Source organism: Dama dama, chromosome 33 (genome assembly GCF_033118175.1).
Source record: "Dama dama isolate Ldn47 chromosome 33, ASM3311817v1, whole genome shotgun sequence".
Lineage (NCBI taxonomy): Eukaryota > Metazoa > Chordata > Mammalia > Artiodactyla > Cervidae > Dama > Dama dama.
This window is the reverse complement of record NC_083713.1, coordinates 9,960,594-9,978,237: the sequence shown is the minus strand read 5'-3', so window position 1 is coordinate 9,978,237 and position 17,644 is coordinate 9,960,594. Positions and strand designations below refer to the sequence as shown.

The following is a 17,644-nucleotide window of genomic DNA, read 5'->3' as shown; positions in this document are numbered from 1 at the left end:
TCTGGGTGTAAAGAAAAATATTACAATAGCTTCAAGAGTCTAATACCTAAAATGAAGTGTTTTAAGCAGTTCTACATTAACAGCAGTTTCTCTCTGCGTGGTCTTGGATTTTAGTCACTAAAGGTTTAAATGTAAGTCCTCTGGAGCCACAGGAATCAATCAGCTGTGTGTCACACCACTTCCTTCCAGAGGCAGTAATGCCATCACCAAAGAAATAAGAATTTTAAAAGCACCTTGGGTTTACAACTGGTTATTTTAAAGACATTTCTTTAAAATAACTGTCAGTTTAAACAAAAACCACAAGGTACGAAAAGGTTTTTCTTGAAATGCTTGGGTAAGGGAATGGCACTCAAGTCAGAGTGGTTAACGATGGGTTTTGTTTGTCAAAACCTTTTGGGTCAAGGTTTGGATCCCTCCTTAACACAAATGGTCAAACATAAGAAAGCAACACATGTGGAAGAGGTCTACCATGAACCTTGTCCGTAATTAAATCATTACTTATGTAGATGAAAAGCATACCTATCACCTGGATAGTTAGTCAGGGCCGTAACTAATCACAGCTGTTATTGGATGATTCAGACTTTGCATATAAGCATCTTAACAAGATACAATTTATAGAAGTCATGACAATGTTTACTGCATTGAATTAGGTAGCCCAGTGATATTACTATACAAGAAAACCAGCATGCCTAGCTTTTATAAACAGCAATCCAGAGAACTATAAAGTAACAGAAGCCCTAGCTGACAAGGTGGCAAGAAGAGCCTGATCTCAGCACCACACGTGTGTTAAGTGTTACTGTCTCACAGACACAAGGGACTGGTACATGGACAGGCACCCTTCAGATGACTATTCGGATTATGCATGGAGATGTGCAGTTATTACAAAAGATCAAATACTCCTCTAAAGGGAATACTCACATATATATTTTTACTGGTAAAAAAGCCCATGGGGGCATCTACAGCCATATGCTATACTATTTTCATAAATTTGGCTTTTTCGGAAAGTTTTCTGAAAAGATAATTAGTTTAAGATAGTGACGGAAAATTCAGGAAAGTAGAAAGAAGATACTGAGAAGACATTAGCTAGCAAGAAAACTGATACATTATAAGATACTTTTACTAAGATAGGGTAGACCCTTATAATCAAAAGTGAAGAAAGGCAGAAAAAGGCTTGTGACCTCTAATGACATAAATGTATATGACCTTATGAGCAGGCAGAATTGCCACCTCTAATGTTAGCATTATACTCTAAAGCCCACAGTCAAACGGACTAAATTCTCCATGGTAAATGGGCAAAGAAAATTCTTCGAAGCGACAGGTCTGTCACCTTTCAGTTGCATTTGTACGGCTGGTCATTTAACCTTCACCCACTCAGTACAGGGTTTGTACTGTACTGCTGTACTTATAAGTAGCAACTTTACAAAAACCACCACCCCGTTCATACAAAGATCTGAAGTCACAAGGCTAAGAGTAGAAAGTTTCCCAAATGTGCAAAACATATTTCTAGCTCATGAAGAAAAATTTAGTTTTATGAGTGTTTATACTAATGACTCAGACAAAAGCCTAGATGTTGTCATTTTTCATTCATTTTATATCTCACATCATATACTTTCACTACAAGGTCACTGCTGTTTAAAAGATATAAGTATATAAGATAATACATATTATGGTGAGAACACAAAGCCATATGAAAGTGCATTACACTAGATTTTTCAGCATACATAGGGATATAGACTAGTAGGCTTAGATTACACCTAAATATTTAAACCTCAGGTTCCCCCTTTGCCCTAGGCCTTTACTTCCTAGGGGAGTAATACAAGGATGTCTGCCAGATCGGAATCTAGCTAGAAGCCTAATCTCTGTTGCCACCCTCTCTGATACTATGGCTTTGTCACTGAGCACCACCCCCTTGCTCCCAACTCATTTTAACAGAGTTATAGTAGCTTGTGACACAGAGATTTAAAGCTTGTATAATCAGTGAGTTAGTGGATAAACCATGTTGGGGCAGGCAGGAAACAGCTGGATCAAATGTACTGCATATGACTGTTATCAAGTTATAGTTTGGTGTGATGGTAACATAAATGAGAACATCTTTGACAGGATAATTCAACTTCTAACCTGCCTTCATGTTTAAAGATCAGATTTCCTCCATTTGAAGGTCTTTCATGAACAAAGTTAGAAAGGCTGTTTTAGAAGGAAGGAGACATACATTAATAAAGCAAGACTGAAAGAATTATTAGCTACTGGAATTGAAAACATTTGTTCCAACTTAGATCACAAACACGAAGAAATAAGAATAGTGACCAGATTATAAGGGAAAGGATAGTGGGGAAAAGAGGGACCAAGAAACAACATTCCCATCAGGCTCTAAAAACAAGCTTCCAGTGTTGCCATGTGAGGGCAAGACTCCCCACACTCCACTGGTTACCACATGACACGTGCGAAACCATTCATTCTTTTACCTCAAGAACGTCCAGTGGAGGGGGTGATGAGTGCCAGCCGGTGACGAGGGTACCCACAGGGGCAGCTGTGGAAGCAGCAGATGAGCCGAGAAGAGGTGCCAGCGCCTCACTTAAAACCCACACCCCCACAGATGTGCTTCCACCGCTGCCTTCCCAGGGCAGTGTCTCTTCAGCGCTAGTTATCGCCTTTCAGTCACAGGCCTTTGATCCGCGACCTCTCCACTTTCTGTTGCCTTATCAGTTCTTTGCAAACTACATGTGGTTATTAGCACTTAAAGCACAATTTTTAAGGGGATAAACGTGATCTTAGTCCCAAAGGAATTGTTTGTGTCAGATTGCCTTATTAGTATTAAACAGAGACATGCTGAATGAATCAAGTAGCATGACATGCGTATAGCCCACTGGGTATCATTGGCATTTATGAGATAGGGGAACTATACTTTTGTAATTATATAGTTTTAGAAATCAGAAGTTAAGAGACAAATTATAATATCAAGGAACAGTAATTTAAAAACAAAGCTCTAACAAATAAATGGCTTGATTAATCATAATGCCCTCATCCTGTATCTCTGTGACCAAACTGGACATGTCTTCCCTGGAACAGTGGGCACGAGCTCAGACGTACTCCCTACATCTTGAAATGATATTTGTTAGCAAATTCTCTTCACTGTAAGACTTACCTATGAAATGGTATATTTTTCCCAAGTATTTTTGTGAAAACACTTTCCCTAACTGTACAATAAAAGTCCAGTTGCAATTAACTAGTTATGAGTTCTTATTTAATTGATGCAAGCAACTGCTTTTTCCCATTGTGTGATTTCAAATTTTTTTAACATAAAGGACTTAACATTTTCTGCATTTATAGCAAATACAAAGAAAATAAAAATCCATTTATACAAAATATTTTCTTAGATCATTTGCATCCACATTTAGGAGCTTTAAAAATATAAATGTAGGACTTCCCTTGTGGTCCAGTGGCTAAGAATGCATGCTTCAACTGCAGAGGGCATGGGTTTGATCCCTGGTCAGGGAAGCCTGGTCAGGAAGCAGTGGAGGGCAGCCAAAACAAACAAAGAATATAAATGTAAACATGTTCATTCATTACTATGGCATCTTTTTTCCAAATATGTTCCTAATTTTGGGGGAGGGGAGGGATAATTCATGTTAAATATATTGAGAACAGAAAATGTAAAGCAAATCCTTCTGGACTGCAATTTCCTCATCTATGAAAAGAGTGCTAGATATAATCTTTGTCATTTTCAGTTCTGCCTGCTTTTCAGTTTTCAAAAGTAAAGTTCTCTTAGTTCTGAGGGGTTTGGAATGAAGGAAAAACTGAACCAAGTTATAAAATAAATTATAAGCTGATCTTTAAAAATGATTCTTACCTGGACATTAATGTTCCAAGTCTGGGACATTCACAATTGTGTTGTTGTTCACTCAGTCATGTCCAATTCTTTGTGACCCTATGGACTGCAGCATGCCAGGCTTCCCTGTCCTTCACCATCTCCTGGAGTTTTCTCAAACTCATGACGATTGAGTCAATGATGCCGTCTGACCATCGCACCCTCCATCGCCCCCTTCTCCTCCTGTCATCAGTCTTTCCAAGCATCAGGGTCTTTTCATATAAGCTGGCTCTTCACAACAGGTGGCCAAAGTATTGGAGCTTTAGCTTCAGCATCAGTCCTTCCAATGAATATTCACAGTTGATTTCCTTTAGATTGACTGTTTTGATCTCCTTACTGTCCAAGGGACTCTCAAGAGTCTTTTCCAGCACCACAGATTGAAAGCATCAATTCTTCGGTGCTCAGCCTTCTTTATGGTCCAACTCTCACATCCATACATGACTACTGGAAAAACCTTAGCTTTGACAGTTGTGTACCTTAAACTTATTTTGTCAACAGTAGCAATTACTGAAGGTATTTCATAGAACAAAAGGGTTTCAAGTATTTTCTTGAAACCAGAAAACCAGAGGGTTTTCAAGTTTTTTCTCCTGATTTGAACTACTGTAAGGACAGATTAGTGTTATCACACCAAAGTCTGAGGTAAATTGCAGAGTGTCTATCTTAAGAGATAAGAATTTTCTAATGTCTCATTCTGCCAGATTAGCAAATATTGCAAGCAACAAGAAATAATGTTTTTACTTTCACCATAGGAAGGGATTCTGATTAACTTCAGGGAAGGCCAAGGCTGAGTTAATAATGAAGAGACAATCTCATAATAACCTTTTCCTCTCTGCTTGAGATTTCTAATGTTATAAAAGGAACACTTCAGCTACAGTAATTCAGACTTCTTTAAAATAGATTTTTAACTAATAAAAATAAATGGAAAAATAAAATAGATTTTTATGCTATGAAATTCTACGAAGTGTTAACAAAGTATCCTAAAAACATTTTATAACCTACATATAACTTTACTTAACATTAAACTTAACATTAAAAGCTTACTCCTTGGAAGGAAAGTTATGACCAACCTAGACAGCATATTAAAAAGCAGAGACATCACTTTGCCAACAAAAGTCTGTCTAGTTAAGGCTATGGTTTTTCCAATAGTCATGTATGGATGTGAGAGTTGGACTATAAAGAAAGCTGAGCGCCGAAGAATTCATGCTTTTGAACTGTGGTGTTGGAGAAGACTCTTGAGAGTTGCTTGGACAGCAAGGAGATCCAACCAGTCCATCCTAAGGGAGATCAGTCCTGGGTGTTCATTGGAAGGACTGATGCTGAAGCTGAAACTCTAATCCTTTGGCCACCAGATGTGAAGAGCTGACTCCTTTGAAAAGCCTCTGATGCTGGGAAAGATTGAGGGCAGGAGGAGAAGGGGACGACAGAGGATGAGATGGTTGGATGGCATCACCGACTCAATGGACATGAATTTGGGTAAACTCAAGGAGTTGGTGATGGACAGGGAGGCCTGGCGTGCTGCGGTCCATGGGGTCGCAAAGAGTCAGACACAACTGAATGACTGAACTGAACTGAACATTAAAAACCAATTTCCAGAGCCAAACCATAAAATTCCCATTTCAGTTAGATATACTAACTCAGGAATCGCTAAAGACCTTCAAATTTTTCCATCTTTTAAAATAGAGGTTGGCAAACTTCTTGTGAAAAGGACCAGATAAGTAAATATTTTAGGCTTTGCAGGCCTTACAATCTCTACTGCAACTACTCAAAGCAGCCATAGATTAATATAAACAGATGAGTAAAACCATGTTCCAATGAAGTTTTATTTATAGATAATGATATTTGAATTTCATGTAATTTTCACATGACATGCCATACTGGTCTTTGATTTCTTTTCTCCCAAATTTAAAACGGCAAAAACCATTTTTAGCTGAGCGATACATAAAAAAACCGGCAGCAGCTTGGCTTTGGCCCATGTGCGATAGTTTGGCAACCTCTGCTCCAAAATAATATTTAAAAATCCAATCATTTCAAAATATCAAATCATTACTTCCCAGAGATTTGAAGTAATCATTCAAATCTTCATCAGTAACTTCTTTTAGGTCAGCTGGTTTCCACTTTGGACTCTGGTCTTTATCTATTAAAACTGTCAAGTAGAGACATAAGAAATGTTAATTTTTTTTTTTCTGGTATTACCAGATATTAATTACTGAACTGACACAAACTACCTTGGACTAGGCATATTTTTCTATAGCACATCTTTTTCTGCAAAGTTGAAATTTTTGTATATGTTCCTTCCCGTACCCCCCTTAAATTAAGCCCCCACAGAATTTGGATGATGACCTAACATGCTAAGCCTGATGCTTCTAACTTGAACACAGCCTACTGAACTAATCCAGTGATTTAAGCCTTCAAACTTTTTCTAATAAAATCATAAATGAAATCTCTGCTGTATAAAGCTAGAGTTGGTGTGGTCTGAAGGGAAGGCAGGGGAGGGTGGAGGGCCCAGATCTGTCTTCTAACCTCTACACTGAACTGAGGAAAATTACTTAAGGTACAGGGAAAGAGACGTTATACATAATTAATATGCATCCTTCTGTTTTGCTGAATCAGCTAGCTCACACTGAATTAAAACACCAGACCACCTCAGGTTATCACGAGCTCTACTTCTCGTATCTCAAGTGTAGTCATCACTTGGCATAGCCACACAGTATCCCCACAGGATTTTAGGTATGAAGCAATCCATAACCTCCTCCTAAAAGGGAGGAAAAGGTCAGTTTCCTGGTTGTGATCACATACTACAGTTACACAAATGTTACCATTTGGGAGACTGGGTGGAGGGTATGGAGGACCTCTCCATATTTCTCACAACTACATGTAAATCTACAATTATCTCAAAAAAATTAAAAACAAGAAAGAAAATGAGGCCATACTTGGTATGGCTGTGGTAGGGAATTTCAACCATACTTAGAATGTGCATAATTTTTGTGAGGAATGAAAATATTTAAACATACAAGGCCAACCGGCCAACTCATTAAAAAATGAGTTTATCACTAAAAGGCTAAATAATTAAAGAAGCAATCTGGGAACCAAAGGCAGCAAGTTGCCTCAGGAGATAGAGGGAAGGGGGATTTATGCATAATTAAATGTGGATACTGAAGGGTTCCAAGGTTTGGCCGCCTGACTACAGGATTCCAGTATCTGATCAGTGGTGATACTGAACACTGATGCTATGATCCCAGCCAATTTGAAAATTTTACATTCCCTGGACAGAGTAAATAAAAACAATCCTGGAACATTCTACAAGAATCTCTTTTAAGCACTCAAGTCAATGCTATATACCTTCTTAACAGTCTACTGAAGGACAAAAGGAAAGAGAATATTAATCAAATCTTCAAGGTTACTTAATTTCAAACTAACAACATTTTTAATCCAGCACAGGTAAAACATTCTTGCCATGTAGGAAACTCAGGTTTTTCAGAAGGTTTCATGAGGTACCCACTCAAAACTCCACTTGGTAACTCTCCAGCAAATCTGAGTTAATCCTTTTAAAATTCTTTTCTGTACGTTCTAAAGGAAGAAGTTTATTCTAGATGTTAAGAGCATTTCTGACAACCATTCCTCTAATTTGGTAGTTTAATTAATTTGCTAACATACTTTATAATTAGCAAATTGTAGCAAACATTTGGTTATGCAAGAACATTTTAACAGTTTTACTCAGAATAGATACTGCTTTCTGAATAAAGAGGTTGTGCTGAAAGATGAGGCTGCATACTTAGTCCTCATTAAAAAGTAGCTTGATAAGCCCCTGCCCTGTGAATTAGAACTTTGATGTCCCTTGGTTTCAGTCCTTTTTCCTTAAAATATCTAACGGTATATCTAAAAATAATACCTTTGAAGAAGGGCTTCTATTAACACACACTGAATACTTTAGCAGCATAACCAAGTAGCACACAGGTCCTCCTCACATCAGAGGTCTAAGCTCTAATCCACACGCAGCAAGTGTCTGCAGGGAATCAGTGGGAGGAATGTATATTTTCTATAAAACATATAACCATCTCTGCTGACTCAGCTCTGTGTGCTCTCTAAAAGGACTTTTTACTTCTTATACTATATCATGCCAGAAATGAAGAGAATTCTACCATAGTGACCAGTGTTTACTGAAGCTTACCACTCAGAGAATATAACCTTTTATTCAGATAGAGTATATCCAGAGTCTGTACTATATTAAAGCGATAAATAAAAACACAAGAAACGTAGATATGTAAAAATACATGCAGAGGGAAAGAACTCATTTTATACAACATAAATGACATAACATAATGACAGCTATTATTTATAGGGATATGAGCTCATACATAAAAAAATGATTGCAAATTTGCTAGAACAAAAATCAATTGCTTGCTTTTTCTTAATATTCTGACTGAAGATGACAAGCAAAAATAGGAATTAATACCATTTGCAGATGCTGCTAATTGTGTCATGCAGTTTTTTCTCAAGGCAATGTTGAGCTGCTCGGTATAGGCAAAGTGGTAGATGGCAGGGCTCAAAATGGCTGGGGTTTCCCCAGGCAGTACAAAAGAAGAACAGGGGCTTCCGGGCTTTTTGCAAGAGAACAAAGGCACCTTTCAGAGGCTGCAGCTGCAGAAAGAGTTGACAAACCCACACTGCTCTCAGCAGAGGTAGTCCGTGTGACTGCTAGGAGCAGGATTACTTCTCATAGAAATTAGGGAGTAGTGACAAGGCTACTGGAATTTTTAAAACAATTTTGGTTTCAAAGATTGATCTTCCCTCATATTGGTAATATTAAAAAAATTTTTCAATCTGTACAAAAGTTTGATTTTGACTAATAAAACAACTGTCTTTTTAAAACAATATATGCCCCCAAATCCTATTTCCATAATAGCCAGGAAGGAAACAAGTGTCACTTACCTGCCCTAACGCCTTCATGAAAGTCATGGCCTTTCTGAAAGAAAATCAAGATTCAGTGAGGAATTTCTGGGCATCCTCCTTCCTGATGAGCCCTGCTCTTCCACCCCCTTTAGTGCCCACTCTCGTGGCCACACCCTGAGGCACAACATTCAGAGACTGACCACCTCTGATCACCTCCTCCTATTCTCATTTGCCAAGTATCTCCACTGCTTCAAACCCCCAATCTTACTGAGCTCCAGTGACCCATGACTCTCTCACCATTTGTTCTGGCTTCACTTTGCTCTTCATCCAGCCCGGTTTCCCCAGTTATTTAATGCAGTCATTATTTTCTTGAAAATGCCCTCATCTCCCTCAAGCCTTCTTCTCCCATTTACTCTATCCTGCCAAAATCTCAGCACCAGCTAAACCCTACCATTTATCTCTGCCTGTGTCCACACAGCTAAATCTCACTGCAGAAGAACCATACAGCTGTGACTGGCTTCGTAAAATTCATGATCACACATCTCAAAAGGCACAGAAAACTGCGTCACAATCCATGCTCTCTTTCCCACTGCTGGATATGACTTCCACTGTCTTCATCCTCTCAACCTCTACCCCTAGGCAAGTTCTACTCTCTACACTGGATTCTCAACTAATGATTTAACCTCCTACACTAGATTCTCAGCTAATGACTTAACCTTTATTTTTTAAAAAGAGAGACAGAGAAGCCCTAAGACATGAACATTCTCTTATTCCCACTATCAAAACACCTGCAGTCCAACTACACCATGTAGCCATCTGCACCATGCCTTCCAATTCCCAACTAAGGCAGAAGGGACTCTCCCCTGCCAAAGGCCAGTCCTCCCTGCCTTCCCATTCATCTGCCCTCTTCTCGAGGGCTATGCCTGAGGAGGTCTCTCTCTCTCTCTTTTCCTGGCATGGTCAGTGTACACAGTATAACTCAGTGGTTAAATGCATGCACTTCAAATATCTGGGCTCATCTCCTGGTAGCTACATGACCCTGGGCCAGTAATTTCTCTACTTCCCAGTTTCCTTATATGAAATGATAATATCAATACCTCCATCCTAAGATTATTTTAATCAATATCCCAGCACAACATCTGACAGACAGTAAGTGCTCAGTAAATGTTAACTATTATTAGTAGCATTAACATAATCCTTTTCCCCTGTTGGATCATTCCCAATCATTTACAAACATGTTTTAGTAACTTCCACCTTACAAAATAAAAAAGGAATCTCACTTGATTTCACAGCCTCAGCTTCTCCCCCGTTTCTCTTTCAAGAAGAAAAGGTTATGAACACAGTCTTAGCTTCTTCACATCCCATTTACTCATTTCCCCTCCCCTCCCCAACTTACCACACTGTAACTTTTGCCTCAACACACCCCTGAAATGGCTTGCCAAAATCACCTGTCACTTCAGTGTTGCCATTGCATAGTATGCCTTTATTCTTGTCTACTAGAGGCGTCGCAGCACTCCTCCTCCTTGGAGCGCTCCTCTCCGGCTTTCACGACACCATGCTCTCCTGGTCCTCCCACCTCTGTCCTCCTTCTCTTCCACTGCTCATTTTCGGTCTATATGATCTTGCTGTGGTCATTCAGTCACTAAGTCATGTCCGACTCTGTGACCCCATGGACTGCTCCAGGCTCCTCTGTCCTCCACTCTCTCCTGGAGTTGACTCAAATTCATGTCCATCGAGTCAATGATGCCATTTAACCATCTCATCCTCTGCTTCCCCCTTCTCCTTTGACCTTCAGTCTTTCCCAGAATCAGGATATGATCTTATCCACTCTAAACTCAACACAGCAGTGCCTAAATAATCAATTCTGTTAAAATATAAGATTCTGGCCCTCCACTGCTCAAAGGCACATCTGGTGCCTTCCCATTTTACTCAGAACAAAAGCAAGCAGTTGCCAGAGCTAAAACAGATGACTACTGCACAGGACATGTTCAGGGAAGATTTCTACCCCACCTGCAGCCACATGTTGAGGCGAAGTGAAAAGGGGAGAGACTCGATTACGTCTTCTATGAATTTAACTTCAGCTTCGCAGGAACTCATTCTTCTGCCCTTGGTGCTGTATGGACATGATCCCATAAAAGCCATGATAGCAATCCTACTCCACGTTCCTGCCTTTCTGGGTGCAGGCCATGAGAATTAGGGCACCCCTGCAGCAATCGTATAAAGTCTTAAAAAGACCTCCAAGGACATATATGCTCTGCACAGCCGTTCCCTACCCTGTCAGCTCTGATCTCCTTTCTCTCGCACCCACCAACCACCCTGCTCCTCTCAATCCACAAGGCCTACCTGCATTTCCTAGAACAGGAAGGCCACCCCTCACTCACCTCAGAGCTTTGTACTTAGGTGCCCCCCAGATATGTGCATGACTCACTACCACACTTCTTTCAGGTTTTCACGCAAAGAACATCATCTCAGTGAGGTCTTCTCTGGTCATCCTATCTACAAGTTTAACTTCTATCCTCCTTATTCCATACCCTTCTTCCCAATTTACTTTTTCTCCTTAGTATTTATAATAATATACTACATATTTAACAAATTTATCTATTTATAGTTTATCTGCCCCACTGTAAAGTAAGTTCCATGAGAGGAGTGAATGTCTGTTTTGTTCACCTATGTATTCATGCCGAGCACATGGCAATAAGCACTCTTATTTGTTAAGTAAATAAGTAAATCTCCAAAGTTTTGCTTGTTTTTAAACTTGTGCTGTCTTTCAGACTTAAATTTCTAACCCACACCTGTAAACTCCAGCTCCTAAATGCGTTCTGTCCTTCATATCCATCAAGGCCTATCTCCTTCAGTTCAGTTCAGTCGCTCAGTCGTGTCCGACTCTTTGCGACCCTGTGAATCACACCAGGCCTCCCTGTCCATCACCAAATCTATCCCCTACATCTATCTCAAATCCACTTATTCCTCACCACTGCCACCGCTTGAGTCTAAGCCACTACTATTCTGCACCTGGATTACTGCAGTAAACTCACATCTGATCTTCACCCCCACTCTGAAACCTTTGCAACCCCATCATCACTCAGCAGGAATAATTACCTTCTTGAAACAAATCAAACCAAATCACTCCCTGCTGAAACCCACAAGGCGTTTCAACATGCTCATGTCTCACCCTTCAGGTCACAGGTGAGCTAACAATCTCAAGATGTTTTCCTGGACCTACTTATCTCTACTTATTCCCTCTTTTCCCCACATCATTCTATCACCAACCTTGTATGTTTCCTTTAGAGCACTTACCACAATTGGTAATTATTTTACTTATTCTATTTGTTCTTTATAGTCTCAGGAAGCTATAAATTACATGAGAACAAGGACATACAACAGCGTAATACGCAGCACAGTGCCTGGCGTTTGGCTAATGCATTTGCTGGGAGAATGAAGGAAGGAAGGAGTCTACCCATCCAGTCAGTGCACTAAATGTGAAAAACAGGGACTGGGTGAGTTGTCCCGGGCGGCCGTCAAGACTCTGCCCACCTGGCTTCACCTGCCATGTCTGTGCCACTTAACAGCTGCATCACCTTAGGCAGGGTACTTTTCTATGCCACTGTTTCCTCAGCTGCAAAGTGGAAACAATAATCATACCTGCTTTCTAGAGACAGTGTACTATTTAATGGAGAGGATGCATGTAAAGTACCAAGCATAGTACTGACTCATAATAAAAGACCTCACTGCAATTTACATCCTATGTAGTAACCTCAAGATATGACTAATAGAGCTTAATTTATGACTGTATGAACTATTTTGAGTATCTTCACAATAATATTCCAGGACATGGAAGTCCATTAGGTATATCTGCTTTCTAGATATTAAACACAATATTTCCTTTAGGCGATGAGTTTATTAATGCAAAGGTTCTCTACACATAACACAAAAGAGATAATTTTGCTTTAAAAGAATTTATCTGGAAGAAGAAATCACTATGACTGAAAAATTTCATGAAATCAATAATATTCTATGTGATTATTGCCTATTTTAAGTGTATCCATAATGGTATTTTAATGCTAGTCTATTAACTGAAACATGTAACTGACTAATAACTTCCCTTTGTGCATTTTATATATATTTAGATTTAGAGAATTTATGCTTCTTGCCTATGCCTGAAAATGGCATATAATTTCTGAAAATGGTTATAATTTCTATTTGAATTTCAAGAGGTCAGAGTCCTTCTTACAATTACATGCAAATGTAACTGCTATTTCATAAAGGCTTAACAATCTAGTATTTCCACACACCTTAAGCTAACTGGCCTACTGTATTTTCACAGAGTAGGTTTACAGACAGTTTCAATCTTCTTGTTTATAAATTTTCTATATTTATCATGTTCTATAATGAACATATATGACTTTCACAACTAGAAAATGAAAATAAAGAAAAATTCTTACCATACAAGCTTGACTCAGCCGATATTCCATAGTTAATACTTCTGGCAAGGTCTTTGAAGACCCCTCCAAGAGTTGCCTTAGTGTGATCTTTAGCGAAGTTGGAGACATTTTATTAATTACCTATTAAAGAAAAAAAAATTTTTTTTACTAGCTTTAGCCCAATACTCCCTTTACTTTTTAATAATAAACTAGCTGAGTTTTGATACAAATCACATTAAAATTTGCTCCTTAACAATACCTTCATACAACAAAATCTCACAGAAGTAAGATGATGCCTTAGCCTAATCTTGGCAAAGCACCAAACAAAAGATTTTAGTCCAGTACCACAAAGAAGATCATTTTTTCTTTATTAAAAAAAAATATGTAAAACGTTCTCTAAAGTTTAAATTCTGTCAGATTTAATCTCAAAAGAAGGAACACTAACAGAAATTCAAGTAAATTTAGATCATTTTACTCTTTAAAAATGCATTAAAAGTAGAGCTGATACTGACATTAAATAGAGGGTAAAGACAATGAACAGGAACTGAGAGCTTAAGAAGCTAATTAAAGGCAACAAATTGGCTTATTCTTCACCTAACTCAAAAGAATACATAAAGGTATAGGAAAAAATATAAATGCATATAATCCTGCTTTCTTCTGATAAAAGACTACAGAATATTCCCAATCTATTAGCATACTATGAGATGAACTTTCTAATCCTTCCATTAAAAAACCAAAATCACTATTTTAAAGTCTTTGGGGCCTCCCTAGTGGCTCAGCGCTAAAGAATCTGCCTGCCCCAGCCCAGGCTGGATGCATGAGACAAGTGCCCGGGCCTGGTGCACTGGGAAGACCCAGAGGAATCAGGTGGAGAGGGAGGTGGGAGGGGGGATCGGGATGGGGAATACTTGTAAATCCATGGTTGATTCATGTCAACGTATGACAAAAACCATTACAATGTTGTAAAGTAATTAGCCTCCAACTAATAAAAATAAATGAAAAAAAAAAAAAGAAAAGAATCTGCCTGCCAATGCAGGAGACACAGGGTTGATCCCTGATCCGGGAAGCCCCCATGTGCGGCAGAGCAACTAAATCTGTGTGCCACAAAAGCTGAGCCTGTGCTCTAGATGCCGGAAGCCACAGCTACTGAGCCCATGAGCAGCAACTACGGAAGCCCGTGCACCCTAAGCCCACATTCTGCAACAAGAACAGGCACCGCAGTGAGAGGCCCGTGCACCACAACGAAGAGCAGTCCCTGTTTGCCGCGACCAGAGCAAAGCCCCATGGCAATGAAGACCCAGCACGGCCAAAAATAATAAATAATAAATAAATAACTATACAAAAGAAAAAAATAGCTTCAGTTCAGTTCAGTTCAGTAGCTCAGTCGTGTCTGACTCTTTGCGACCCCATGAATCACAGCACGCCAGGCCTCCCTGTCCATCACCAACTCCCAGAGTTTACTCAAACTCATGCCCATCGAGTCGGTGATGCCATCCAGCCATCTCATCCTCTGTCGTCCCCTTCTCCTCCTGCCCCCAATCCCTCCCAGCATCAGGGTATTTTCCAATGAGTCAATAACTATACAAAAGAAAAAAATAGCTTAAAAATAAATTAATTAATTTAAAAAATATAAAAAAATAAAAACTTTCTTTGAACTGTTAATGCCATGGAGAAAAGCTTCAGTAAGTCACAGGTTACTGCTGCTGCTGCTGCTAAGTCGCTTCAGTCATGTCCGACTCTGTGCGATCCCATGGACTGCAGCCTACCAGGCTCCTCCTTCCATGAGCTTTTCCAGGCAAGAGTATTGGAGTGGGTTGCCATTACCTTCTCGAAGTCACAGGCAGTATTCACATAAGAAGTATTCAATGTAGTTTTCAAATTACAGAGGTCAGAGAAGAAGAATAAATCATTTGTTCATACAATAGAAATTATTTAATCATTTAATTTGAATAGCAGATATTTTAAAATACTTGCAAGGCACAAGACAAATAAATCAGTGCTAAACAGGTCAAAACAAATTATTTGAAAAAATATAGAAACCATTTTGAGTAGAAGTAATGTTTTCTACAAGGGGAAATGACACTTAGAAAATAAAAAGTAAGGAATACTAATTAGAGACACTGTATACAGTTGGATTTTTAATTTTTTTAAGAAAAATCTAAAATAATATATCCAATCACTTTTTAAGAAGTTAGTAAGAATAATAACATAGTTAAAACAACAGATATCAAAACCCCCAAATAACAAACTCCTGTCCTACATTATGGTCGATTAATGTAAAGAGTCTTTAATGAAATCTCCCATTTATGGGTCTGCCCCAAATCTTCAGGATACCTTCTTCACACATTTTGAACAGAAATAAATGCCACCATTAAGAGAGAAAAAAGGCAAGTAACAGATAGGAGGAAGATATATGTAGCTTATGTACTGGATAAAGGACTTAATATGGATAGAAACATCCACATCCATAGAAATAACTCCTACAGATTAACAGTAATAATAAGAGATTTAATAGACACTTCACAAGAAAGGATACCACACAGTCAATAAAGGTATGAATTGATACTCAACCTTATTAGTCATCATGGGAAATGCAAATTAAAACCACTATGCAATGCTATTTTACATATATCAAAGTGACTAAAATGAAAAAGACAAGTAATCTCAAGTATTGGTGAGAATGTGGAGCAACTTACTATGCAAGGTAAATTGGTACAACCATATTAGAAAACTTCTTGACAGTAACCAACATAAATGTACATACTGTTAAATTAAACAGAGGCCATCCAACTGAAGTGCTCTTAATGCTTTAGCATTAAGCAAACCAAATTAAGCAAAACCTGTAAGCAAACCAAAATCTAAGGCTGTAATGCCTCAAGTTTAAAAATCTAAACTTAAAAAAAAAAAATCTAAACTTAAGGACAACCAATCATAAACAACCAATTTAGGCTTTCCCAAATAAAGCTACTGCTTAAGCTACAGCCAATTAAATAAGCTTTGCTTCCACCTCCTTTCCATAAAAGACTTTGCCCATTTGGATCAATTTTTGCTCAAATAAACTCTTAAAATTTTTAATATCCCTCAGTGTATCTTTTAACAACACATGTGATTTTGCAGAACTACTCCTAGGTGTATACAGAAATGCGTATCTTTGTTACCAGAAGACATAGACCAGATTGTTCACAGCAGCATTATTTCTAACAGTAAAGACTACAAATAACCTCAAATGTCCTAGAAAAAGCAAAACTGCAGCAAATTTAATGCCCACTTCTATAGTGCAAACTTTAAAACACAATTTGGCATATCATTTTATTTTTTAAATAATTAGCTTTACTGAAGTATAATTTACATATGATAAAATTCACTCATTTTAAGTGAATCTAGGTCTACAAATTTTGAGGTATACAGTTGTACAACTACCTCCACAATAAAGATGTAGAACATTTCCATCACCCCAAAGAGTCTACTTCCCTCAATTCTATTATGGAACAACAGTTTTCTGTGCCTACAGTTCTGGCTTTTCTAGAATTTCATAAAAATACAATCATACATTAAGTAATCCTCTGTGTCTGCCTTCTTTCACTTGGCATAATGCTTCTGAAATTCATCCAAGCTTTTAATGTACCAACTCATCCCTTCTTATAGTTGAGTATAATATTCCACTGTATGAATTTATCACAATCTGTTTACTCATTCAACACTGCCAGGGATTGGATTGTTTCCAGTTTGGGGCAACTACAAAGTTACTATGAACATGTAAGTACAAGCACCTGTGTAGACATACGTTTATATTATTCTTTGGTAAATCCTTAGAAGCAGGATTGTTGGATTTTTCCAATAAGTGTACATTTAACTCCATAAGAAACTGCCAAACTGCTTTCCTGCCAGAAATATGAGATATAAGTGCTCCACATCTTTACCAACACCAAGTGTTGGTACTATCAACTTTTTAAATCTTAGCCATTCTAATAGATGCTCAGCAGCATCTCATCATGGCTTTAATCTGCATATTCCTAAAGATTAAAGATCTTGAGGGACTACCCTCATGCTTCAGTGGCTAAGGTTCCATGCTCCCAATGCAGGGGGCCTGGGTTCAATCCCTGGTCAGGGAATTAAAAATCCATCAAGCCAAAACTAAAACCTGGCACAGATATATTTTTTTAATAACAATAATAATAATAAATATGCCGAGCATTTTTTCATGTGCTTCCTAGCTATTTGCATATTTTCTTTGGTGAAATGTCCACATTTCCCATTTTTAGTTGTGTTTACATTCTTATGTCATAAGAGTTCTTCACATATGGTGGATTTAAGTCTTGTTATCAGATACGTGTCTTACAAATATTTCCTCCCAAAGTGTTGCTTCATTTTCCTAATAGTGTCTTTCAAAGAGGAAAAGTGTTTGACTTTAAATAAAGATTTATCAACTTTTTTTTCTTTTGCAGTTCCAGCTTTTCACATTAAAAGA

General features: G+C 38.3%; 1 protein-coding gene across 11 annotated transcripts in view; it reads right to left on the bottom strand.

Annotated features, from left to right (window-relative positions):
• Nucleotides 1–5,665: 5,665 nt before the first annotated feature.
• HIBCH (3-hydroxyisobutyryl-CoA hydrolase) overlaps nucleotides 5,666–17,644 on the bottom strand; it is a 107,460-nt gene continuing 95,481 nt past the window's right edge. For 2 of the 11 annotated variants that reach the window (XM_061135611.1, XM_061135610.1), the window contains 3 exons: nucleotides 13,198–13,317; nucleotides 8,795–8,824; nucleotides 6,626–8,463 (listed from right to left, as the gene is read on the bottom strand). In XM_061135611.1, coding sequence (XP_060991594.1) covers nucleotides 8,215–8,463; nucleotides 8,795–8,824; nucleotides 13,198–13,317 — 399 coding nt within the window. In that variant the 3' untranslated portion in view covers nucleotides 6,626–8,214. The other 9 variants (XM_061135612.1, XM_061135614.1, XM_061135617.1 and 6 more) reach the window with 9 other exon arrangements.